The sequence below is a fragment of the Caretta caretta genome, chromosome 1 (assembly GCF_965140235.1).
Source record: "Caretta caretta isolate rCarCar2 chromosome 1, rCarCar1.hap1, whole genome shotgun sequence".
In the NCBI taxonomy this organism is placed as follows: Eukaryota; Metazoa; Chordata; order Testudines; family Cheloniidae; genus Caretta; species Caretta caretta.
The window spans coordinates 64,008,148-64,034,182 of NC_134206.1; the positions used below are offsets into that span (position 1 = coordinate 64,008,148).

At 44.2% G+C, this 26,035-nt stretch overlaps 1 protein-coding gene across 1 annotated transcript in view; it reads right to left on the bottom strand.

Annotated features, from left to right (window-relative positions):
- Nucleotides 1–23,757, bottom strand: part of NAA16 (N-alpha-acetyltransferase 16, NatA auxiliary subunit) — a 109,041-nt gene extending 85,284 nt beyond the window's left edge. Inside the window, exons 1-2 of the mRNA XM_048851339.2 lie at nucleotides 23,518–23,757; nucleotides 6,221–6,305 (exon numbers count right to left, since the gene is read on the bottom strand). Of these exons, the coding sequence (XP_048707296.2) occupies nucleotides 6,221–6,305; nucleotides 23,518–23,571 (139 nt within the window). The 5' untranslated portion in view covers nucleotides 23,572–23,757. The remainder of the gene's footprint in view (nucleotides 1–6,220; nucleotides 6,306–23,517) is intronic.
- Nucleotides 23,758–26,035: the final 2,278 nt, after the last annotated feature.

Sequence of the window (26,035 nt, forward strand, 5' to 3'; positions counted from 1 at the left end):
TGTCCAGATCTATTCCGCCGCGAACAATCTTCTATTCACTGAACTTTCTGAAACTGCACTTTTAGAGAGAAGTAAGGAATTGACTTTGTAAACAAATTTGCAGGACAGTAGCGTTGAGGTCTGTTATTTCTCACCTCTATATATTTATTTAAATACATTTTTGCTATTAACAAGCATGTTATCTCTGGATACAAATCCACAGTTTGAGAACTGCAAAACTAAGCATCTCTGATGGTATCTTCTAGACTGAGCACTGAGTCCCATTGAGTAGACAGAAAGATTAATCTAAATAATCTATACAGAAGCTCCTGGAACCCCCTGAAATTGGGTCTCTAATCCATGAACTATTGGAACTCATTTACAAAACTTTTCTTAAACCTTACATGAATATATTGTCTCATACTATAAAATTAGAATTTATAATCCCTATTCCATGAGGAGACATCTTTGAACTATAATGTATCTTAATTAAAGCTATCTTTAGATAACATACTTTTGAGGAAAAAAAACCTATAAAAAAACTGATTTTAAAAAAAAAATCATTGATTTTTATCCACCCTGGCTGGAAGACCTTTATGACCGACAGACAGTCGTACTGCTCTAGGATAGTGGTTTTCAACCTTTTTTCATTTGCAGACACCTAAAAAAAATTCAAACGGAGGTGCAGACCCTTTTGGAAATCTTAGGCAGTCTGTGGACTTCCAGAGGTCCACAGGCTGGGGGGAAAAATGTACATGGCAGAGGGGCATTGCTGGCACATATCACATTGGTAGATGTGCAGGTGAACGAGCTGTACATTGGCCAAACTGGACAGTCTCTACGTAGAAGAATAAAGGGACACAAATCAGACGTCAAGAATTATAACATTCAAAAACCAGTCGGAGAACACTTCAATCTCTCTGGTCACTCGATTACAGACCTAAAGGTCGCAATATTACAACAAAAAGACTTCAAAAACAGACTCCAACGAGAGACTGCTGAATTGGAATTAATTTGCAAACTGGACACAATTAATTTAGGCTTGACACATCCACACCCAGTCTTTATTCATTACACAAAGTAAAACTATTTCCCTATGTTTATTCCCCGCCCCCGCACTGTTCCTCACACGTTCTTGTCAACTGCTGGAAATGGCCCACCTTGATTATCACGACAAAAAGGTCCCCAGCCCCGGCTCTCCTGCTAGTAATAGCTCACCTTACCTGATCACTCTCGTTACCATACACACTAACACCCATTGTTTCATGTTCTCTGTGTATATAAAATCTCCCCACTGTATTTTCCACTGCATGCCTCCAATGAAGTGAGCTGTAGCTCATGAAAGCTTATGCTCAAATAAATTTGTTAGTCTCTAAGGTGCCACAAGTACTCCTTTTCTTTTTACTGTTAAACCTTGCTGTTTTAAGTGTTGCAAATACTCTATGCGATTGTCGCTGCCATTCATTCTAGATGAAACACACTGAGAAGATGAGAAAGAATCACTTCCATTTTGCCAGTTAAGTGGCCTTGGAAGAGGGCTTTCTGCTTCCTAATAGAAGCTCACGGACCAGCTCCAAGCAGGCTAGTTCTACAAGGTTTAGCCATGGAGCGTCTGGGCCATCAGGTAGAGGGATCCAAGGTTCAGGTGGAGCAGACAATGACTATGATCCTCAGAGATCAGGTCTGGATGAATAGGAAGCGGGACTGGTGACACTACTGAGAGGGCCAGCAGAGCGGCGAACCAACGCTATCGGGGCCAAGCCAGAGCTATCAGAATGACCCACACTCAGTCCAGTTTAATCTTCAGCAGGACCTGTGCACAAGCGGAATAGGAGGGTGACCCATCCATGGAAGAACAAAAGCATCTGAGTGTGACCCAAGGCTGTGACCCAGAGAGCAGAACTGCTGACACTTCCTCTTCTGTCTTGTCACAAACTGATTTGGGGAGTCCCTGACTGCTGGAAAACAAGTTTCAGGACATCTAGGTGAAGGGACCATTCATGCTGATCGGAGAAGGATCTGCTGAGGTGATCTGCTAACTCCTTTGTGCTCCTGGTAGGTAGGAGGCCTCTCGGTGAATCAAGTGGGCTAAGCAAAGATCCCACAACTGAACTGCCTCCCAACACAGGCTCTTCCCTGCTCTATATCATGATATAGAGCAGGGATATAGAACATGGCTGTCGTGTTGTCTGTTAGAACAGACATTAGTGCCTATAACATGAAGTTGAAATGCCTGACAAGACAGGCAGACTGTCCTGAGCTCCTTGACATTGATGTGTAGAAACAGTTCTTCTGGGTACCAAAGGCCTTGAGTTCTGAGAGGACCCAAGTGAGCTCCCCAGCCTAGTGCTGATGCATCTGAGACTGGGGACAGCAACGGGCAGGACCGCGAGAACAGAATGCCCCCACAAACCACCATTGGGTCCTGCCACCAATTTGAGTGAGGCAAGAACCGGGGAAAGAATCATAAGGACCACGTCCACATAGTGGCAGTTTGGTGACTCCAGTGACTCCTGGAGCAGTCTGAAGTGTAGTCTCAGGCATACTGCGCTCCCAAGAGTCTCAGGCAACTCCAAGCTGTCATCAGGTGATCCTTGAAGTGGGCTATGAGCACCACGATTGCTTGAGAGTGCCCTTCTGGGAGAAAGGCTCTGGCTCGGACAGAGTTGAGCACAGCCCCAATAAATTCTGTACCAGGGTAAGGGTGGATTTCTGCATATTTATAAGAAAACCAACATCCAGGAAGGTCGACTGGATGAGGTGTAAGCTGGACTCCACTTGAGCCCTGGTCTGTCCCCTGACCAGCCCCTTGCCTCCTCAAGAAGGCCGCTACAACTGCCATGCACTTTGTAAACGCTCATGGGGCAGCCGACAGTCCGAAGGGCAGAACCATGAACTGGTAATGCATGTGATCCATGACAAATCTCAGGAACCTTCTGTGTCCCTGAAAAATCAAGATGTGAAAACAGATGTCTCTCAAATCGAGGGCAGCATACCTGTCCCCTAGACCCAGGGAGGGGATGATGGAAGCCAAGGAGACCATGCAGAACTTCAGCTTCTTGAGGTAACTTACATTGGCACAGGTCAAGGATAGGACTGAGACCTTGCTTGGCTTTTGGGATTAGGAAATAATGGGAATAGAATCCCGTACCCCTTAGATTCTGTGGAACCTTTTCCACTGCTCACACCTGTAGGAGCAACTGTACCTCCTGGGCCAGAAGTTGCTTGTCAGAGGGGTCCCTGAAGAGGGACCGGGGGAGAGAGAGAATTTAATTGGACTGTATCTCTCACTTCCACCATGCTCTGAACCCAGTGGTCCACGGTAATATGGGACCATGCCCAGAGGAAGTCGGACAAGCGGTCTGCAAAACAAAGGGTAAGCTGGATCTGAGGTTTCTAAAGTGGGTATGGCATCCTTGAGCACCCCATCAAAATACCTGCTTAGAGTCTCCTGAATGCATGCGGGGGGCAGGCGTTGGTGTATAGGATGACACAGGTGAAGGCCTACACCTAAAGCCCTTGCTCCTCTTTCTCTGATCCTCCAGCTTGGCAGGACGAAGGAAGAACCAAGAGGATTACTGACGCCTATAATGCTTTCTTGAAGTTACTGAGGTGTATAAGCCCAGGGACTTCAGAGTAGCCTGGAATACTTGAGGCCATGGAACTTGGATTCTGTCTACTCTGAGAAGAGCTAAGTGCCCTCAAAGGATGATCCTGGAGGCTCTCCTAAGCCTCATGTGGGAGGCCCAACGATCAGACCCAAGAACTCCTATACATGACCACTGCACAGGCTAGGGGTGGCCAACCTGTGGCTCCGGAGCTGCATGCGGCTCTTCAGAAGTTAATATGTGGCTCCTTGCATAGGTGCTGACTCTAGGACTGGAGCTATAGGTGCCAACTTTCCACTGCTCAACCCCAGGTCCTGCCCCCACTCCAACCCCAATGCTCCCACCCCTTCCCGCCTCCTCCCTTGATTCTTCTGCACCCTTGCTCCTCCCTCCTCCACCCCAGAGCCTCCTGTACACTGCAAAACAGCCAATCACAGCAGGCACGGGGAGGGAGGGGGAGGCACTGATCAGCAGGTTTGCCGATGGGCAGGAGGTGCTGGGGGTGGGGATGCTGATGGGCGCTGCTGATGTATTACTGATACTGGATGTATTACTTCTCAGACTCAGGTTGGCCACCCCTGGCATAGGCCATGGACTAGGCAGCAGCATCCAGGATCCCTTGCAGGGAAGTCCTTGCTTCCATCTCCCCCTTCTCAACCGAAGAGAACTCCCTTCTGGCCTCTTTGGGCAATGAATCTTTAAACTTTAAAACAGAGTCCCATGCATTAAAGTCCAATCTTCTCAGGAATGCTTGTTTATTAATGATCCTGAGCTGCAAACCCCCAGTTGAGTAGACCTTCCTCCCGAACAGGTCTACTTTGTGTCCTCTGCTTTGGGGGTCACCCCTTATAGCCCCTGCTGCTCTCACTCAGCAGCAACAGACACTTTGGCGGTGCCACCCATACTGGGGTGCAGATGGATGGTCCAGTGGTGGGCTCAACAGCACGTGCAAAGTTAACTGTGCCAGCTGAGCTGCTGGAGCCCCCAAGTGGCCTGATGTGGGTTGCACTTTGCTCTAGTCTCCATGCCTGGCCATCTTCAGGGTTGGGGAATAGTCTCATTTGGCAGGCATCGTCTTTGGTTTTTCCTTGGCACTGGAGACGGTGAACAGTGCCAAGATTCCTGGACAGTGGCAGGCATGCTCCTCACTGACACCGAGGTGCTCAATCCAGATTCTGAATGGCCCAGCTCCGAGGGAGGTCTGAGCGCTACTTCCATCAAGATGGACTTCAGCCTAGTGTCCTGGTCCTTTTTAGTACGGGGTTTGAAGTCCCTGCAAATCTTGCAGTGCTTCCAAACGTGAGTTTCCACCAAGCACTTAAGGCAACTGGACTGTGGGTCACTCAGAGGTATAGCCTTTCTGCAGGAGGCTTGAAGCCCGGAAACCGAGGCATGCCTTGGTACCAGAGTGGAGGAAACGCTGCTGATAATGGAGGAAACTAACTCTAAAAGAAACTTAACCAACTACGAACAAGAATTATGTACAGAAATACAGAGAAAAAGTCCTTAGAGGAAGACTTGCAAGAGCCAGGATAGACCATTTCCAGTGATTGTCATGGGCAGTAAGAAAGAACTGAGGCGGCGTGGGGTCAGCGGTGCCCTTAATACTGGCACTATGGACATGCAGCCCCAGAGGGCACCAGAGCCAACCCATCAGATCCCACTGGGGGAAAATTTTCCAGTAACTATGCTCGGTGCACACACACACACCTACATGGGAATGGACGTGTACAAGTACTCAAAGAACCACCACCATTCTGTGCTAACAATTTTTTGCTCAAAATAGTCTGCAACTTCCAGGAATCCACGCACCACAGGCTGAAAACCACTGTTCTAGGACAATAAAAATCACAATCAGTAAAAAGAAGAAACTTGAGAACCAGTAAGAAGAGACCCCTAGGACAGCAACAATGGACAGGAAATAAACAAATTTATAGTGTGAGAACTATAAAAGACAAGTGTGATTCTGTGCTTTAAATACAAATGCATCATGCCATGGAGCTGGGAAGACAACAGATGTCTGTAAAAATTTGCTGTGACAGTGACAGGAATAATGCAATTAGACCTGCACACCATGTTATATGGAAGATGCTGTCATATCAGTAGGAGGAGCTGAGATGATGGAAAATTAAAAATATACATATTTATGCAAAGACAACTGGGACACGGATACAACAGCAAGCTGTAAATAATGAAGGGTATAAATACTTAAAAGAAATGTATTTATCTGAGTAGGTTTAACAGTACTAATAGCCCAAAACTAAGAAAAGGAACATTTACATTGAATTTTAGGGGGTCATGGGGAGGAGGGGGAAAAGAAAAGAAAAGAACAGTGATCTTTCTCAAGGCAAACAGTAGAAGTTCCATCTTGTAGCACACCTACAATTACAGAATTTTCCTATGTGGAATTATTGAGCTATGACAGGCATGGAAAAGAGGAACCCACACATCTCCACCTCTAGTTTCTACGATACATGCCAAAATATGGACTTTTAGGTTCCGCCTTCCATGTCATAATTCATGGTATCAGTAATACAATGCTTAATTAAGGAATACAACTCAACACAAGCAGTGATGTTATAACTTACAGCAGGGGAAAAAAGAAGAATAAGTCTTTCAAGCCATGCAATTACCTCCATGTTCAGCAAACTTCGGGTTGGAGAGGATCATCTTGCAAAACTTGAGCCCATTTTTGTATTGTTTTTGTTCGTAACATTTCTAGAAAAAAAACGAGGCTCAAATTATACTACTGAAAGTGCTTTTGAAACAGAGTAGTCCATCAAAATAGACGAATACAAAATAATGCACCAGATCCTTCAGTGACAAAACAACGATCAGACCACTAATGAAAATTCTGTTGAATTCCGCTCCCTTGACATGTTGTATGTTTCTCTAAGATATTTAGGGAAGTGCCTGCATGTGTGTTTGGACACTGCGTATCATTATGGGTGCTGCCAGAACACAAAATAGGTTTTTGGAAAGTAATATGATAGAGTGTAGCTGTAGTATTCCCAGGGGTACAGGAAAAGCAAGTAGGAGTGCAGATGGATTTTGATGTGGAAGAGAGTTTATAGATTCCCAATTATTCATCGACAATAAACACCATTTGCACAGAGTTAATGCTACCTAGTAGTATCTTGTGACCTTCTAGAATACTTAATCAAAACACAAACTTCAAAAGCCAGGAAACAGTTCAAATATAGCTGGTGATGCAACCTTAACTCTGCCCCCTCGGAGCTGGCAATAACTACTGAGAATTACTGCAACTGCATCCAGTGTGTTAGGTGGAGTTATGCCGAATGATAGAGGCATTAGTTAATCACAGATCTTCTAAATAGCACTATGATATGAGGGGATATGGAGGGATCATGCCTCTCTGGGGAGCACTGAGCTTTTCTCCTGAATCCCAGGTGAGAGAGATCAAAGGGAAAAGCTGCATGTGTAGCTTGAGAGAGCCAATATGCCTATTTCAACACTGATTTTTGTTGTGCCAGGAGCGGGCCAAGAGGGGTCTTCTTGCCATGGGGATTGTAGACAGATGGGTTGGAGAGGAGTGTTGTCTGCTTAACGATGGGCAAGTGAAAGTATAATGCTATGTGGCATCATGCGCCTCAGGACAAAGAGGCTGTAAAATTTAGTAGCTATGGTATTCATTCTGTGGAGCAGGCTAATTATTTTAGCGTAGGACAGGTGTAAGCAGAGGCAGAGTGCAAGTATGGGTGTACTGGAGCAACACTCAGAGCAGGAAGAGTCATGACTGTGTGGGCATGTACCTTCATTTTATTTCCTGGGAAGCTGCACATGGACCCAGGAGGAAAAAAAAAAGTTCTCTTTGCAGGGATGTTGGGATCAGGGACAACTGTTGAGTGGGCTAATTACTGCCTGAAAACTACCACTGTTGCATATCCTGGAAATGCATCCCATTGTCACCTCAGGGTGACCAAGATGGTAGAAAAATACCGCTACATTTTGAGAATATTTCTGTGGGAGTGTGCAGTGGGGAAACAAAGCAGGAAGAGAATCAGGCATTTTAAACATACACCTGTTCCTGATTTCAGTTCCACTGATTTTACCTATTATCATCATCATCTCTCAAAAGCCTGGCGTATCAGAAAACAAGAATTCCACTCTCCAGTTCATATTGATTAACAGAAAGTCCAAGTCAAGGTTTCCACCATTTAGGATTTTATCAAAAAACAGTGAGACAAAACTGTATGGCATCCAGCTGTTAACATCCATATTCAGTGGGGCATGAACTAATTTGGGGGGGAAGAAGGGTGTTCTCCAGAAGTACAAGTCCTCCTCCCTTAAAATTGGATTGAATATATAGCGTGTCCATCTTGTACAAGATTCTGAACAGCAGGTGAATAAAACCAGTTCTGATTTAAGTCACCCCGATACACCCAAGACTTACTATTTGGAAGGACACATTTGTTTACTCCACAGTAACATCTGCCAAATTTTAATCTGCGGATTTGTTTCATGTCATAGATAGCCAAATCTATTTCTACTTGGTGAATGATTTGAGTATTTTCTGTTTGGAGGAAATTGTGATTTAGGGACAAAGTAGTACAGATTTGGATCTAACTGTCTCCGTTTGTAAAGGCAGGGCAACATCTTAGGAGGCAGAAACAAATGCTTTACATTGTGCTGCAACCTGGGCCATGACTGATGGTCAGTGGAGATGGGCCCACTGCTAATGGGGATTGTCAGTTCTTCCCTTAAAGAAGGCAGGCTACCAGCTTCAATTAAAGAAACATTGATACAGTGTATCCTCAAGAATTTATCATCCGATGTCTATATATCCCTGTGGAGTTAGAGGTTAATTATGGGTAAGATCATTCTCAATATCTAGATGCCTCCAATTTCTTTCACCACAGACCTACATTGGTACAAATGTTACTCCTGGTGGAATTCTGTACTACTCATCGGGAGCAACTGGTATCTTTAAAGAAACCCTCACATTTGATCACGTCATGAAATCTTTCTTGCACAATGAGTGAATGAAATTCACAAATGCACTCAATCACAGACAATATCTAATTGAAGAAGAACTGAATGAAGACTACTCCCCCTGCCTATTTGCCATTTCACTGTGCAGTTTGATGGCTCAAGAGGTAAAGTTATTTCACATTTTTTCAAGCTCCTGAAATCAGTAAAATTGGTTATGGAGGAGAAGCACAGAATACACTCTGAGCTTACAGATTCTTCGTGGGTTCTAGATTTTGCATTTCTTGCAGACATATTGCTGCATTTGGATAAAATAAAAATGGATTTACAAGAAAAATTCTGGTTGCTGTCTGATCTACTGCAAAGTGTATTTGTGTTCATGAACGAATTGCAGTTGTTTCACAGAAATACCTGAGGGAGAGCTGACACTTTCCCTTAATGTCACAACTACAAGCCAGATCAAAAGAAGATGTAGCAGAACCCCTAAAATGGAGCACAACTAGATATGTGAGCATGATTAAAGATCTTAAGGACAGTTTTGAGGAAAGATTCCAAGATTTGCAGTGGAAAATCTCAATTCAGATTTCTGATTGACCCTTTTAGTGCTGAAGCTGACTGAACCCCCTTTAGTAACTGATGAAGCAACTTCCCAGGTGGAAATAATAGAACTTTTGGAAGATGACAGATTAAAATCTGTTCAGAAGACATAGGGGTATCCTTACTTTCTGGAAATCTGTACCAAAGGACAAATACCCCAACATCAGAGATGCAGCCCTAAATTTAATCTCGATGTTTGCCTCAACCTATCTTTGTGAGTCTGTTTTCTCGACACTCAAACGTGTCCGAGCACCGATCCGTTTTTGACAGCCAGTCAGTCAGTTAAGAGAACTGCTGCATGTGAGCACACCTGAACACAAACCAAACTTTAAGGGAATTGCTGAAAGCAAGGATTGCCAGAAGTCCCATTAAGTAAAAGGATAAGTTTTTATTATCATCGTTGACTATATATTATAAATGTATAAAATACACATTATCAAATTATATAACGATGTGTATACACACACATACAATCATTACATATTACTGTGGCTCTTTGGCAATGTACATGTGTAAATTCTGGCTCCTTCTCAGGCTGGCTACCCCGTTCTAGCTTCTCTGCTGAATTCAGACCTGGAGCATTACCATCTACCCATAGGCTCTGGGTGTGCTTGAAGTTGGATGTGACATTCCCATGAACTTCAAGGGACAAGCACTTGTCACACAGTACACTAGTATTGGGTGCTCTCCACAGGCAGATTAAACTTCTGTCCTGGACATCAAATTCAGGAATAGACCCAGCATGTTTCTCAACCCAGTTTGAGGATCAGGGCCAGATATTGTTCCCAGTGATCCTGACGGAGATGAGAAAAAGGGAATTTAAGCTCTCTCTATACCTAAACTATACTACTGAACTAAGGACTATTTATTTAAGAAAATAGTTCTGTATTAAAGTTTAGAAGTCTGACCGCTAAAAGAGTGGGCCCTTTGTGTTTGCTAAAGAGGGAGCAAGGGAACTAAGGTGACTGGAGAATGCACTTTGTGCCACACGAGGGTGCTTGCACTCCCCACGACACTTTGAAAGAGGTTTCCACATGGCCACTATTAGTGGAAAAGTCCAAGCAAATACTCACCAGCAACTACACACCACACAACAAAAATGCCAACTCAGGAACCAAAACCTGCAACAAACCTCGGTGCCCAACTCTGTCCACACATGTATTCAAGGGACACCATCATAGGTCCCAACCAGATCAGCCACGCCGTCAGGGGCTCATTCACCTGCACATCTACCAATGTGATATATGCCATCATGTGCCAGCAATGCCCCTCTGTCATGTACATTGACCAAACCGGACGGTCTCTATGCAAAAGACTAAATGGACACAATTCTAACATCAGGAATCATCACATTCAAAAACCAGTAGGAGAACACTTCCATCTCCCTGGACACTCAGACCTAAAAGTGACAATTCTTCAATAAAAAACTTCAAAAACAGACTCCAACGTGAAACTGCAAATTAATTCCAGTTCTGCAAACTGGACACCACCACGTTAGGCCTGAATAAAGACTGGGAGTGGCTGGGTCATTACAAAACCTAAACCTAATTTCCCCCATACTTATTTCTTCCTGTTACTCACACCTTCATGTCAACTGTTTGAAATGGGCCACTCATTACCGCTACAAAAGTTATTTTTCCTCCCTTGGTATCCTACTGTTAATTAAATTGTCTCATTAGACTGACCTCACACTTGGTAAGGCAACTCCCACCTTTTCATGTATTTATAGCTGCTCCTGTATTTTCTGATGAAGTGGGTTCTAGCCCACGAAAGCTTATGCCCAAATAAATCTGTTAGTCTCTGAGGTGCCACAAAGACTCCTCGTTGTTTTTTGCTGATACAGACTAACACGGTTACTACTCGGAAACCTCTCACAATTAGAAATGTACATGTATCCTCAGACTCCTATTGGATACCGAAAGATGGGAGTTATATCAGCCTGAGATATTTGACTTCAAGGCCTGGACCACTGTCAAATGCCACTTTTGATTTGAAAAACCAGTGTCTACTTTTACTGTTAGATATACAGTGAACTATAAGGACTATGCATTCCATGTTTCTAAGGTTAAGTAGCATGTGTTTCTATCCATAACAGTTCATGACATACGGGACATGGAAATTCACATCATGTCGATGTTACTGTGTCACTTCATCCCCTGTGCACACACTTTAACTCTAACCTGATTTAAAGGCCACAATCTTGAGAACTGTTAGAGCAAACACCTCATGCTGCTCAAAACACTGAGCTATCCCTACCCAAGATGTTAGTCGCTGCTAACTTCCTAAATAACTCCTGTTTCTATGAGCCAAGAACTGAAACAGGCCAATTAAATGGATAGAAATATTTAAAGGATCAAGTCTAGAATCTTTATTCACAGTATTTACATTTTTCCAGAGTAGCAGCTGTGTTAGTCTGTATTCGCAAAAAGGAGTACTTGTGGCACCTTAGAGACTAACCAATTTATTTGAGCATGAGCTTTCGTGAGCTACAGCTCACTTCATCAGATGCATTCAGTGGAAAATACAGTGGGGAGATTTATATACACAGAGAACATGAAACAATGGGTGTTACCATACACTCTTTAATGAGAGTGATCACTTAAGGTGAGCTATTACCAGCAGGAGAGCGGGGGGGGGGCCTTTTGTAGTGATAATCAAGGCGGGCCATTTCCAGCAGTGGACAAGAAGGTCTGAGCAACAGTGGGGTAGTGGTTGGAGGGGGGAAATAAACATGGGGAAATAGTTTTACTTTGTGTAATGACCCATCCACTCCCAGTCTCTATTCAAGCCTAAGTTAATTGTATCCAGTTTGCAAATTAATTCCAATTCAGCAGTCTCTCGTTGGAGTCTGTTTCTGAAGTTTTTTTTGTTGAAGAATTGCAACTTTTAGGTCTGTAATTGAGTGACCAAAGAGATTGAAGTGTTCTCCGACTGGTTTTTGAATGTTATAATTCTTGACGTCTGATTTGTGTCTATTTATTCTTTTACGTAGAGACTGTCCAGTTTGACCAATGTACATGGCGGAGGGGCTTTGCTGGCACATATCACATTGGTAGATGTGCAGGTGAACGAGCCTCTGATAGTGTGGCTGATGTGATTAGGCCCTATGATGGTGTCCCCTGAATAGATATGTGGACACAGTTGGCAACAGGCTTTGATGCAAGGATAGGTTCCTGGGTTAGTGGTTCTGTTGCCTGGTGTGTAGTTGCTGGTGAGTATTTGCTTCAGGTTGGGGGGCTGTCTAAGTAAGGACTGGCCTGTCTCCCAAAATCTGTGAGAGTGACGGATAGGTTGTAGATCCTTGATGATGCCTTGAAGAGGTTTTAGTTGGGGGCTGAAGGTGACAGCTAGCGGCGTTCTGTTATTTTCTTTGTTGGGCCTGTCCTGTAGTAGGTGACTTCTGGCTCTGTCGACCTGTTTCGTCACTTCAGCAGGTGGGTATTGTAGTTGTAAGAATGCTTGAGAGAAATCTTGTAGGTGTTGGTCTTTGTCTGAGGGGTGGGAGCAAATGCGGTTGTATCGTATAGCTTGGCTGTAGATAATGGATCATGTGGTGTGGTCTGGGTGAAAGCTGGACGCATGTAGGTAGGCATAGCGGTCAGTAGGTTTCTGGTATAGGGTGGTGTTTATGTGACCATCGCTTATTAGCACTGTAGTGTCCAGGAAGTGGATCTCTTGTGTGGACTGGTCCAGGCTGAGGTTGATGGTGGGATGGAAATTGTTGAAATCATGCTGGAATTCCTCAAGGGCTTCTTTTCCATGGGTCCAGATGATGAAGATGTCATCAATGTAGCGCAAGTAGAGTAGGGGCATTAGGGGACGAGGGCTGAGGAAGCGTTGTTCTAAGTCAGCCATGAAAACGTTGGCATACTGTGGGGCCATGGGGGTACTCATAGCAGTGCTGCTGATTGGAAGGTATACATTGTCTCCAAATGTGAAATAGTTATGGGTGAGGACAAAGTCACAAAGTTCAGCCACCAGGTTTGCCGTGACATTATCGGGGATACTGTTCCTGACGGCTTGTAGTCCATCTTTGTGTGGAATGTTGGTGTAGAGGGCTTCTACATCCATAGTGGCCAGGATGGTGGTTTCAGGAAGATCACCGATGGATTGTAGTTTCCTCAGGAAGTCAGTGGTGTCTGGAAGATACTGGGAGTGCTGGTAGCGTAGGGCCTGAGGAGGGAGTCTACATAGCCAGACAGTCCTGCTGTCAGGGTGCCAATGCCTGAGGTGATGGGGTGTCCGGGATTTCCAGGTTTATGGATCTTGGGTAGCAGACAGAATATCCCAGGTTGGGGTTCCAGGGGTGTGTCTGTGAGGATTTGGTCTTGTGCTTTTTAAGGGAGTTTCTTGAGCAAATGCTGTAGTTTCTTTTGGTAACCCTCAGAGGGATCAGAGGGAATGGCTTGTAGAAAGTGGTGTTGGAGAGCTGCCTAGCAGCCTCTTGTTCATATTCTGACCTATTCATGATGACGACAGCACCTGCTTTGTCAGCCTTTTTGATTAGGATGTCAGAGTTGTTTCTGAGGTTGTGGATGGCATTGTGTTCTGCACGGCTGAGGTTATGGGGCAAGTGATAATGCTTTTCCACAATTTCAGCCCGTGCACGTCAGCGGAAGCACTCTGTGTAGAAGTCATCAAAGATGCACTGCAAGAACCACCTTTCTTGAACAACTGGAGTTTGCCAGAAGTCAGTCAAACATTTCAGATAGTCTTCTGCTGTGAACAAGCTGCATAGCATATATGAAATTATACACTCAATATGATGTGACCAGATGAAACTTTCAATATGCTTAGATACCAATTAATGGAAATAAAGTGAAATGATGAAAATATAAGTAGTTTTGCTACATTGTTTTGAAAGATCGAAGGACCACCGAATCCAACCAACTGGACACTCAGCTCATTTCTAACCCTGAAGCTACGCAAGAGGCTAATTTGATATCTGCATTGAGCAGCCTGCACTTAATTAGTGAGCCCTTCTGTCTGAGCACTGACATCCTGTGTAAACAGTGACATGTCAAGATTCCAGAAAAGAAAAAGAAAAAAGGCACCCAGACAAGTTCAGCTACATTTAAGTTGTTGGACAAATAAGTTTATATACTGTACCCTTGAGTTAAAGGGACATCACCAATAAAAATATTAGTGGGTAGTATTTTTAAGACACCTGTAACTGAAAGATAACATGGTAATCTATTTTCAGTTTCCTTTGAGGATCCTGTAGCACTTTCTGTATAGTCACAGTTTCTTGGAATGAGTGGGTCTTTCAAACAGCAACAGAGTATACAAACATTTTGAAAAGGAAAATGAGACTAAAGACACAAAAGCCAGTAGAGGGGCACATTATACCTTAGTCCACTTCTTAAACTGGCTAGATTCCAAGCTAGTGTCTCTATGGCCTATCTATTTAATTCTCATAGACCTCATGCTATTGCATAATACTGACAATTTGAAACAAAGCATAATATGCACTGTAAGGCTGGAAGTGGAGAGTCTAAAACCAGAAAGCAGAGATTATTATCCAGACATAGAAAAAAAGCCAGAGTCAATACAAGCATATGGAAGTGGTAGGAGAAAACCCACCATTAGTGTCTAGTTAATGAAATTGCAGTGAGAAAGGAAACCTGTTCAAACCTGCAGAGACTTTTAGAAACAATTCTGTCAAAAACTTCTAAACCACTTTTTAATCACCATATCTTTTTTCTGGGAGCTTCTCCTGGCTGTAAGTGCTTAGAGGCCCTTTAGCTATGCTGAATGCATATACTCTAGTCACAAATACATACTGTTCACAGACAATGCAGAAACATTAGCGTACTGACATGACAAATATTTAGAAGTTCCAACATTAAATGACAATTTATAAGTAGAACTTGATTCACAGAGCATTTGTTTAGTAGTGTCTGTTTTAGATGTGTGTCTATCAAACATTATATAAAAGTTTGATTAGACTTTAGGAGACAACATTTAGTAGAATATATACACTGAATACTACCTAACTAATTACACTGGCAGTGCTTGTTACCGTTTGTTCAATGCTGGAGTAACTTCAACTTTTAAAAAAACTGGATAACATTGTTTGAATCTGAAACTTCATCAGGTATTAAGAGTGGTATTCTGTATACACTGAGTCCATGAAAGTCACATCTTTATTACTTGCACAGATACTGCTTTTTTAAAAGCAAGGAAGCAGCATGACAATAGTGCCACTTTTTTTGTATGATACTTGTGAATGTGTACAGCTTTACTCATCCACTGATTTCAATGGGACTATTATAATGTGTGTGGAGTTATGCATATGTGCACTTCTTTGCAGGATATAGATCTTAGATATTACATCAGAAAACCAGCAAGATATAAAAACAAATAACGTTTTTTCTACTCTAATTGCAAATTGACAGAAGACAAACTGTTTGTCAAACAACTGTTTGAAAACACAATTTTAACTGAGAACTCGAAACTCATGGCTATGTTTCACACTGCCAGCTGTAAGTGCTTGCAGTTTCACTATTATGAAACAGTGTTGCACACCTGAACAAATGAGCTTGTATAAAATCCATTAAAAAGGAAGATTTTTAAGCTTCACCCATTCTAACAGAAGTTTGATTTTTTTCAAGTTATTTATGCACTCTGATAACTCAAAGCAAGCATACGACTAACACTGGTAATTTTAAGTGGCTAAAAGGCAGACTTATTTCTTAGTGTTCAAAATAGGGCTGACGCATTAAAAGCGTAGTCACATGAAGAGCATGCACGCTACGCTTCCCACCTACCATCCTGCAAGAATTATACAGCAAGTGAAATGGCCCTGCCAATCAGAGCAACATTTCCCAGTGTAGTTACGATTCAGAACAGCATGGTCATTGCCACAGTGCAGGGCAACGGCATCTGTATTCCCCCTTTATGGGGCAGAAAGAGCACCCACTCAGGTTCCCCTACCCATCACCTCCCTTAGATGGAGATATGTCTCTCTCCCTTCTGACCAGAGTATTTCTAGGCCGAAGAGTTCTTTACCTTCACTACATTATTCTTAGGAAAGACAGGCTGCCCAAGTAGGCCTGCTTACTTTCTCAGATGGTTAATTAAGTGTGACTGCCCACAGTTATAAGGTGCCACATAGCACTTCCCATGCAAGCCTAATTTATTCTTAAGGTAAATACTACACAGAAAACATTAAAAGTTTTAAAAAAAAATCTACACAAAGACTAATAAGCTGACGAGCGATCACCCCAACATGGGCTATGGCTGGAGCCATCCTTCTACATCCCACCCAAAGGGTTTCCTTGTTTCAAATTCCTCATAGCTTAAGAACACACACACAGAGTCTTATGCGGCCTCAGTAGGGTCAGTTCTTCCAACCTTTCCCTAAGGATTGCGTCCCCCCATGAACGAGGGGTCCTGTCTGTTTGCTAGATCATGAAGAAGGCCCTGAGCCTGTTTAGAACCAGGCTATTTATCCAAAGATCTTTTCTTTCTCTGTTGGTCCCTGGAAAAATCCAGTTTGAATCCATATATGCAATTCTCTCCAGAGAGTAAATTTAAAAGGCCTGATAACTAAAAGGAATTACATTAAATACGTAACTCCTCTAGGAGGAGACGGATGCAATTCCACAAACACAGGGCTTGTCTACACTACTGCATGGGGTCGATCTAAGATGCGCAACTTCAGCTACATGAATAGCGTAGCTGAAGTTGACATACTTAGATCTACTTACTGCGGTGTCTTCACCGCGGTAAATTGACAGGTAATGCTCTCCCGTCAACTCTGCTTGTGCATCTCGTTCTAGTGGAGTACTGGAGTCGATGGGAGAGCACTTAGCGGTCGATTTATCACGTCTAGTATCGACCCCCACACTGGATCGATTGCTGCCTGTCGATCCATCAGGTAGTGTAGACAAGCCCACGTGCTCAACTATATTTTTAATTCAATGGACTCCAAAGGCATTAAACCTAATTCAATAAGGTTTAACTGAAGTCAGTAAAGTTTATCTTAATTCCATAACATTTATCCAGGATATTATCAGTCTGCCCAAATCATCAATTACGAAGTGAAACACCTGTGAATTGTTACGGTCCTTGAACATCACAAGCCCCAAACTAACACCGCCATCTCAACTTTTTGATTCATTCATCTTGCAAAATAGTAATCACACCAGCGTAGGATTACTACTGAACTTAAACAGAAAGTAATCCAATTTCTCCATGCCATCACTAACATTAAACCAAGTATCACATGCAAATTTATCACGTCAAAAAGTTATTCTACAAACATGCATTACACGGTGCAGCTTTAAATACAAGCTGTTCATTCCTATTAACACATGTAATATTTCTATAATACTGTGGTAACTTAATGACATGTTTTAGCAACTTCAGAGAAAATAATGGTCTATAATAATTTGTGCTTTTAGGCTGATAAATGACTCATCTACATTTATTGGTAGGCAATACCTATATAAGGCAGTTAAACAAGAATATTAAGCTAGAACATTTGATGAAACTTGAAGATGTGCTTCGTAAATAACCAAGTAAAAATGAAAAAAAAAACTCAAAGCCATTGACAAATTATTGTAATAAGTGACCATGCAGAGAGATTTATGTAGCCATTATGATTTCAGTTTTCTAACTGGGCTGCAAAACAAGTCCACTTTCTGATGCATGATTTATTAGAGCATGAATTCCAAGTGAATGTAGTATATACTAAAAAAGAATTTTAAAAGAGATTAGCCAGTGATTCTCATGAGTCAGCCCAATAACAGAATCCCAAAAGAAACAGTATTAACATTCTTATCTAAAGAAATCCTAAAATACACTTTTTTAAAAAAAGCTACAATAAATACTGTTTTCTAAATAAGAAACATTAAGGGCCTATCCACCCTACTGGTGCAAACTCAATATTTCTAGGGTGCTTTAATGTAGTACTGTCTACCTGGACCAATTAATGTACAATATTAGTGTGCTTTAGAAATCACATCCTGTAGTACACACTGCTATTCTGTGTAGACAAGTCCTAAATTAAGACTAAATTCTGAATTTAATTTAAACACACTTTTAGAGTGCCCATCAGTATTATGGGCATCAGATTAACACTAAAACTGAAAAAGATTAGAGCACATTAGTACTTAAGACATTGGATCACCGAGTGCACATTAGAGTCTGCAATTATGAGAGACAAGGTATCAATGTCCTGATCAGAAAACTATTGAGTGCACAAAGTTGGGGGGAGATCAAAGAGGCAACTAAGTCTAATTACTCCTTGGGAAATTCTGCACCACTGCAAATGCCCAGAATGTATGTCCCCTGCCGATTTCTTTGCTTCCCCACAGAAAAATAACTTTGACAGGGAAGCAAAGGGAAGCCACAAGAGCAGTCATGCGACCCTCTCCAGCAGTATGTTTTGGGCGCTCAGGGCAGCTAGCAGAGAGGTAAATCACTGTGGGGCAGGAGGCAGGACTGGGGAAGACCCAGCTGGTGGCTCCTACCCTGTGCTGGGCTCAGCTGCTAGTCCCAGCTGGCCTGGGGGAGGACAGTACTTCCTCTTCCCCTGCATCCAGGGCCAAGTCAAACTGACCCACCCCCAGATTTTTCCCCCTGCTGCAGGAAGCTCTACAAACTTCCCCACTCCAGGACCCATTGCTCCGCAGCTGCGGGGAGAGGGATCCCTGTACAAGGAGCTGCTCCCCCACCCACAGTGCATCCAGACCTCCTCATACCCAGACCCTCCAGGCGAGCATCCCCCTCTCCCCCACTCAGAACCGCCCCGATGAGCTGCACAGTGATCTCCCACCTCTGTGTGGCCAACGGCCTGGGCTCCCCAATGCCATGCTGGAGCCTCCACATTTGACAAATAACATTTTTAGAATTTTAAAATATTGTGTGCAGAATTTTAATTTTTTTGGTACATAATGTAACTAATAGTGGACTTTGACTACCAGCATATAAACTGGACAAAGTCACCACCTGAGAAGTTTCAGCAATTTCTCAACCATTTAAACAACTGCTTCTTTATACAATTCTACAGCATACAAATTAATAGTTTCTCCCCTTAGGGCTTGTCTACATAGAAAAATTAATTGCTATAATTATATTGGTATATTTCCAAGTGGACTATTATTTACAACAGTGGACTTTTTAGGTTTAACTTAATTCCCTTTTGAAGCAAGTTAAGCTAAACTGAAAAAAGGCCACTGTTATTGCAAATTATAGCATCCACATGGTAAGTTACACTGATAACTATACTGGTATAGCAATGCTGATAAAATTTCCCAAAGTAGACAAGCCCTTGTGCCTTGGTAAGTAGGAATTAGTTCAAGTAGTAACCAGAGTTGAACCATTACATAACTATGACTGTGATGCAGTATGTGAAAAGGAATCCTACCAAAAAATAATGCTGTGAAACGAAACTTCAGGGGATTAAAAAGAGAAAAGAGGAAGCAGTAACAAAATAGCAAAAAAAAAAATCAACCAATCACAGGTCAAGTGAAGAACCCAAAATTCTGACTGGTTAAAATGTCAACTGACCAGCTATAATTTGAGCTCCATCAAATACTCTAGCAAGAATGCCCTGATGTAGGTATTGGCCTACTTTTTTTGATTGCATCATGATGCCATTCTTTCAGAACTTCATTTCACTGTGTTTCACATTTTTCCTCTGTTAAAATAATGCAGTTAAGTAACGTTTTGTAATTATGCATAAGTAAGTATCTCAGGTCATGCTTATTGGAGACCATAAAGTCTTACTCTTTTTTTGTCTGTTTGTTACTGTACTAATAAATTAGTGCGTTAAAATAACCTGACAATTGACACTATTTGATCCATCAACTGACCAAATGTTTTTGGATAGGTCACATGTGCAACCCTAGACCCTCATATTCTCAAGTACCCTCTGAGCAGAGTTGCAGAAGATGTATGTATGCAGAAATAGAGGAAGTATGAAGACAAGGACACAATGTAGTATGGTTAAATGACAAGGTTCAAGGATGTTATTTGAGCCAAAGATATATCCTCCAGAAAATGGAACTCCAACCCAAGAGAATCCTATATAATGTAGCAAGCTATTGCAGGTAATATATAAATAAGAGAGAGGTCAGGAGGGAATTTGAGAAGAAACAAGTAGTCCTAAACCAAAAAGCCCATATACAAAAGCAGCAGCCTAGGATAGAATCCACACGTACTACTAGAACAAACAGAGCAATTAAGAATAATGACCAAGATACCCTGTAAGAATATTTTTTAACACCACATACACATATTGTTTCTAGGCATATACTAAAATAAAGCCAATTAACAAAAGGTACAGAATATAAGCTATGCAGACATTAATACTTCAGGGAATTAGTTGGGAACAACTGCAAGGATAAAACAGAAAAACGAACACTGAGAAATTTTAAAACTTGATTTTTTTTCTTTCAGTACATTAAGATCAATTGGACAAGTGAATGGCAGCATATGGATAAGAATTCAGGAAATAATCAGTTATTAATCCCTATGTAGATCATTAACTCACCTTTCACAAAGGGTAAACATTCATTCTCACTCAACTGCCACATTATTTTTATCTGATTATCTATAATTAGACATTTGAAGATAAAATGGTGGTAATTTGCCTAAAATGCACTTGCCTAAAAATTCTATAAATTTATAATGTTAATTATACAAGATATATTGGGAAGTGACTGCTACTATGAACTTGTTTGCTCCTAGTAAGAATAATCACTTATCTGTTCTAAAATTAGTAATTTATTTATAGCAGAGAGCAAGGGGAGTGCTAGATTACTTAGTAAGATGCATACCATAACCATACAGTAAGCAGCAAATTGCTATTAAGAACTATTAAATCTTCAAATCTAAATGCTGCCCAAAGCCAACAAAAGAAACCAATCAAGAAACACCTGCCAGTACACATCAACAGCACACATCTGAGCTTAGACACTTAGATTTGTGTTCTTATTAAGCACTCTGGCCTTTGCTAAATTCAACTTATCCCTAAAAAAAAAATCCTCACTATTATTAACACCAGTAGTAGCAAGATGGATGCTCTAGGAGCAAATAATGAACCAGTGGTTGCCAGTAGTTTTACCACCATGACACATGGACCTCCTCTGAGCAGGTATAGATGACAAGGTAATTTAAAACTCCTGGAGCTTTGTTCACACTGGGGGTATGTCTATACAGCAGCTGGGATTCCCAGTTCATGGAGACACATATGCTTGAGCAGACCTAGCGTTGGTGACTAAAAGTAAGTCTGGACACAGCAGTCTGAGGCTCAGGCTAGCTGCCCAAGTAGAACCCTGCACATGCAGTCTGTACTCTGGCGGCTAGCTTGAGCTGCAGCCTGTGCTGCCACAGCTACACAGCTATGTTTAGGAGCTAGCTCAAACAGAGTTTGCACATGCATATCTACTAGGGTTGCCAATCCTCCCGGCTTCGCCAGGAGTCTCCCAAAATTGGGCTCTATCTCCCGGAGGCTAGCGAAGCCAAACAGGGAGATCTTAGGCCGGTAAAAGTCTGGCGATACAGCAGGGCTAAGACAGACTCCCTGCCTGTGCTGGCCCCACGCCACTCCTGGAAGGGGCCAGCACATTTCTGCAGCCCATTCGGGGGAAGAAGAGGGGAGGCAGGGGGTATGCACATGCTGCCCCCCATCCCAGGCGCCAACTCCACAGCTCCCATTGGTCGGGTACTGGGCCAATGGGAGCTGGGGGGGCGATGCCTGCAGGCACAGACAGAGCACAGAGCCCCCTGGTCTCCTCCCCGCCCGAGGCCACAGAGACGTGCCAGCTGCTTCCTGGAGCAGTGCAAGGGCAGGCAGGGAGCCCGCCTTAGCCCTATTGCGCTGCTGACCAGGAGCCACCTGAGGTGAGAGCCTCCTGGCCACCCCCTCCTGCACCCCAACCCTCTGCCCCAGCCCTGAGACCCCTCCTGGAGCCAGCACCCCAAACCCCCACCTGCACCCAAACTCCCAACCAGAGTCTACACCCCCTCCCACACCCCAATGCCCTGCCCAGCCCCGAGTCCCCTCGTATACCCAAACTCCCTCCCAGAGCTTGCACACCACACCCCCTCCCACACCCCAACCTCCTGCCCCAGCCCAGTGAAAGTGAGTGAGTATTGGGGACAGCAAGCAACCGGAGGCATGGAGTGAGTGGGGCAGGGCCTCAGAGAAGGGGCAGGGCTGGGAGGTGGGTAAGGGTGTTTGGATTTGTGTGATTAGACAGTTAACAACCCTAATGTCTACCCAAAACGGGAATCACATCACTCAGCAGCTGTGTAGACATACTCTACAGCTTCACTACTAATCACCCATGGAGCTGCATCGAGTGAGATTTTTTTCATAAAATAGTTAATACACAGAACAGCCTAAAGGATTTTTTTTTTTTAAATAACCTAGACCAAGAAAATATTTCAGACAAACTACAATGGATGACCCAAGAAATGGATTATTTATAACACAAATTAAACCTCTGGCAGTTTAGACACTTGATCAATTAAGTAAATAAACTGAGTCCTTGGGCTGACCACTTACACGTTAAAAAACCCCTTTAATGATGTTGCGGAGAACCCAATTCTGCTTTACTAGGCTGCCAGTCATGCTCAGCCATGTGGCTAAGTGAAAAAATCTTCCTGCATTTTAATATCTTAAATCTAGTCCCTCTATACCATGTGTTCTTGGTCAGTTGCTATCCAAGAGATGGCTGCATTTCAGAGAGGAGGTGAGAGCCCCTATACATCGGTTACATTTGTAAAGTGCTTTGGGATCCTCCTTCGAGCTGAGCGTGCTGTTTAAGTGTAAGATATTATTATTAGCCACACACCTGAACAGACATCCCCAGTTCTAGAGAGGTTTGAAATCTGAACCCAGACCAGGCTCTCACAATTCAGCGGTGTGTTTCAAATGGGCCAAGCCAAAACCCCAGATCCAGGCAGCCGAAACTTTTTTTTTTTGCCCCCCTCCGTGGAGGGCGGGGGCGCAAGGGGAAAGTGCCTCAAACCTGGTTTCAGGCTTCGCAGCCGTCTGTGGCGACCAGCGTTCCCCGGGGACCCTGCATCCCGCTTAGGCGCGCCCCGGCCATGGGGAGCGGAGGCGGCTGGGCACAACAGCGGCGCGCCAGCCCGTTTGCGGCGGCCCCGCTACACCCCCCTTCCGGGGGGTCAGGCGGGCCCCTCATGGGAAGCGGCTGCCGGGCCTGCTCTGCCCTGGGCTCCCGCGGGACAAAGGAAGGAAGCGGGCGAGAGCCCGGAGGCGGCGGGAGCTCCAGCCTAGCCAGCGCACGGGGCCAGGGCCGCGCACCTGCTCCCGCGCCCCCGGGGGAGCTGGCTTGACGGGCTGGGAGAGGACGGGTGTCCCGAGCTGGGGCGGGCCTGGCCGCGCGGGGCGGGCACTGACCAGGATCCGCTTGAAGAGGTTGCTCTCCTTGGGCGGCAGCAGCACGGACGGCATGGTGCGCGAGGGCAGCCCGGGCGGCGCGGAGAAGACGCGGCTCCTGCCAGGCGGCGGCGGTTTAACTCATTGGCCTGCGCCGCCCGGCCGGCCGGCTCCCCTCAATCACGGCGAGCGAGCGCGGCCCTTGTGCGCAGCTGCCGGGGAGGCCTCGCTTCCCCACTGACGCTGCAAAATGGCCGCTGGGATCCCCCTTGGCGCACGCGCAGATCCTGCTCTATAGCCTGCGGGGTGAGAAGGGAGCAGCGCCCCCGCTGCCAGTCCTGGAGCCCCGGCGGCGGGAGGCATCCCAGGAGGTAGCGGGCTGAGTTTGGCCTCGCCCAGATTTGCCACCAACTCTCGCGATGATGTTATAAATCTTGGGATTTGGTGCCTGAGGAGGTCAGCCTTACCCCGTTTGTAGCGCTTGTGGTTCGAGGGGAACCTCTCTCCCCCAACAAGGCACCACCCCAGGGCAAGTCAGAGGAGCTGTGAGATTCAAGGCCTGGTGGGTGGCTCCGTGGAGGCCTGGGGCTGGCAGTGCAGTGTGGTGTTTGGCTGCGGAGGGGCATTGGCGGGGTTTGACCTGTACCTGTGGGATGTGACAGGATGGAAAATCCCATTATTCTGATTACACTCTTGCCACCGTCCCTCCTCTTTGCCGTAGCGTCCTGTGTCTGAAGAACTGTTTGTGCTAGAACCACGTAATCTGAGAGCCAGGAATCCCTGCTTTCAAAGAGAGATACAATGCATTCGTCTCTACGCTACCAAGTTTGTGGCTGCTAAGATCTGGCTGGAATTTAAGGAGTGAATGGCAGGCTAGCAATCAGACAATTATGATTATAACCTATGGATGTCATCTAATGTATTCATTCATTTTTCAGTGTTTGACATCAAATGTTAGCTATGTAAAGCTTCCTAGCCATCTCATAAATATTTGTAAGAGTTAGTATTTGTTCCTAGGCTGGCAGTGGTTCCTTTACCAAGTAAAGTGTGAGGCTTGAATGGCTTGCTGCTGTTGACATAATAAGAGTTACCTGTTTCCACATTGAGAACTTTGCTCTTTGAAGTCTGTAGCTTCTCTTGAAGGTGTAGAGTAGGGAATTGCCTGTAACTTCAGTGGCATCACAGATGCAAGTGTCTCTCAGACTTTCCTGGGAAAAAGAAAAGGAGTACTTGTGGCACCTTAGAGACTAACCAATTTATCTGAGCATAAGCTTTCGTGAGCTACAGCTCAATTCATTGGATGCATTCAGTGGAAAATACAGTGAGGAGATTTATATACAGAACATGAAACAAGGGGTGTTATCATACACACTGTAAGGAGAGTGATCACTTAAGATGAGCTATTATCAGCAGGAGAGCGGGGGGGGAGGGGGGAAGAAAACCTTTTGTAGTGATAATCAAAGTGGGCCATTTCCAGCAGTTAACAAGAACGCGTGAGGAACGGGGGGGCGGGGGGGGGGAAATAGTTTTACTTTGTGTAATGACTCATCCACTCCCAGTCTCTATTCAAGCCCGAGTTAATTGTATCCAGTCTGCAAATTAATTCCAATTCAGCAGTCTCTCGTTGGAGTCTGTTTCTGAAGTCTTTTTGTTGTAATATTACAACTTTTAGGTCAGAGATCGAGTGACCAGAGAGATTGAAGTGTTCTCCGACTGGTTTATGAAATGTTATAATTCTTGACATCTGATTTGTGTCCATTTATTCTTTTACGTAGAGACTGTCCAGTTTGACCAATGTACATGGCAGAGGGGCATTGCTGGCACATGATGGCACATATCACATTGGTAGATGTGCAGGTGAACGAGCCTCTGATAGCGTGGCTGATGTGATTAGGCCCTATGATGGTGTCCCCTGAATAGATATGTGGACACAGTTGGCAACGGGCTTTGTTGCAAGGATAGGTTCCTGGGTTAGTGGTTCTGTGGTGTGGTGTGTGGCCGCTGGTGAGTATTTGCTTCAGGTTGGAGGGCTGTCTGTAGGCAAGGACTGGCCTGTCTCCCAAGATTTGTGAGAGTGATGGGTCGTTCTTTAGGATAGGTTGTAGATCCTTGATGATGCGTTGGAGAGGTTTTAGTTGGGGGCTGAAGGTGATGGCTAGTGGCGTTCTGTTATTTTCTTTGTTGGGCCTGTCCTGCAGTAGGTGACTTTTGGGTACTCTTCTGGCTCTGTCAATCTGTTTTCTTCACTTCAGAAAGTGGGTATTGTAGTTGTAAGAATGCTTGAGAGGGATCTTGTAAGTGTTGGCCTCTTGTCTGAGGGGTTGAAGCAAATGCGGTTGTATCGTAGAGCTTGGCTGTAGACAATGGATCATGTGGTGTGGTCTGGATGTAGGTAGGCATAGCGGTCAGTAGGTTTCCGGTATAGGGTGGTGGTTATGTGACCATCGCTTATTAGCACTGTAGTGTCCAGGAAGTGGATCTCTTGTGTGGACTGGTCCAGGCTGAGGCTGATGTGGGATGGAAATTGTTGAAATCATGG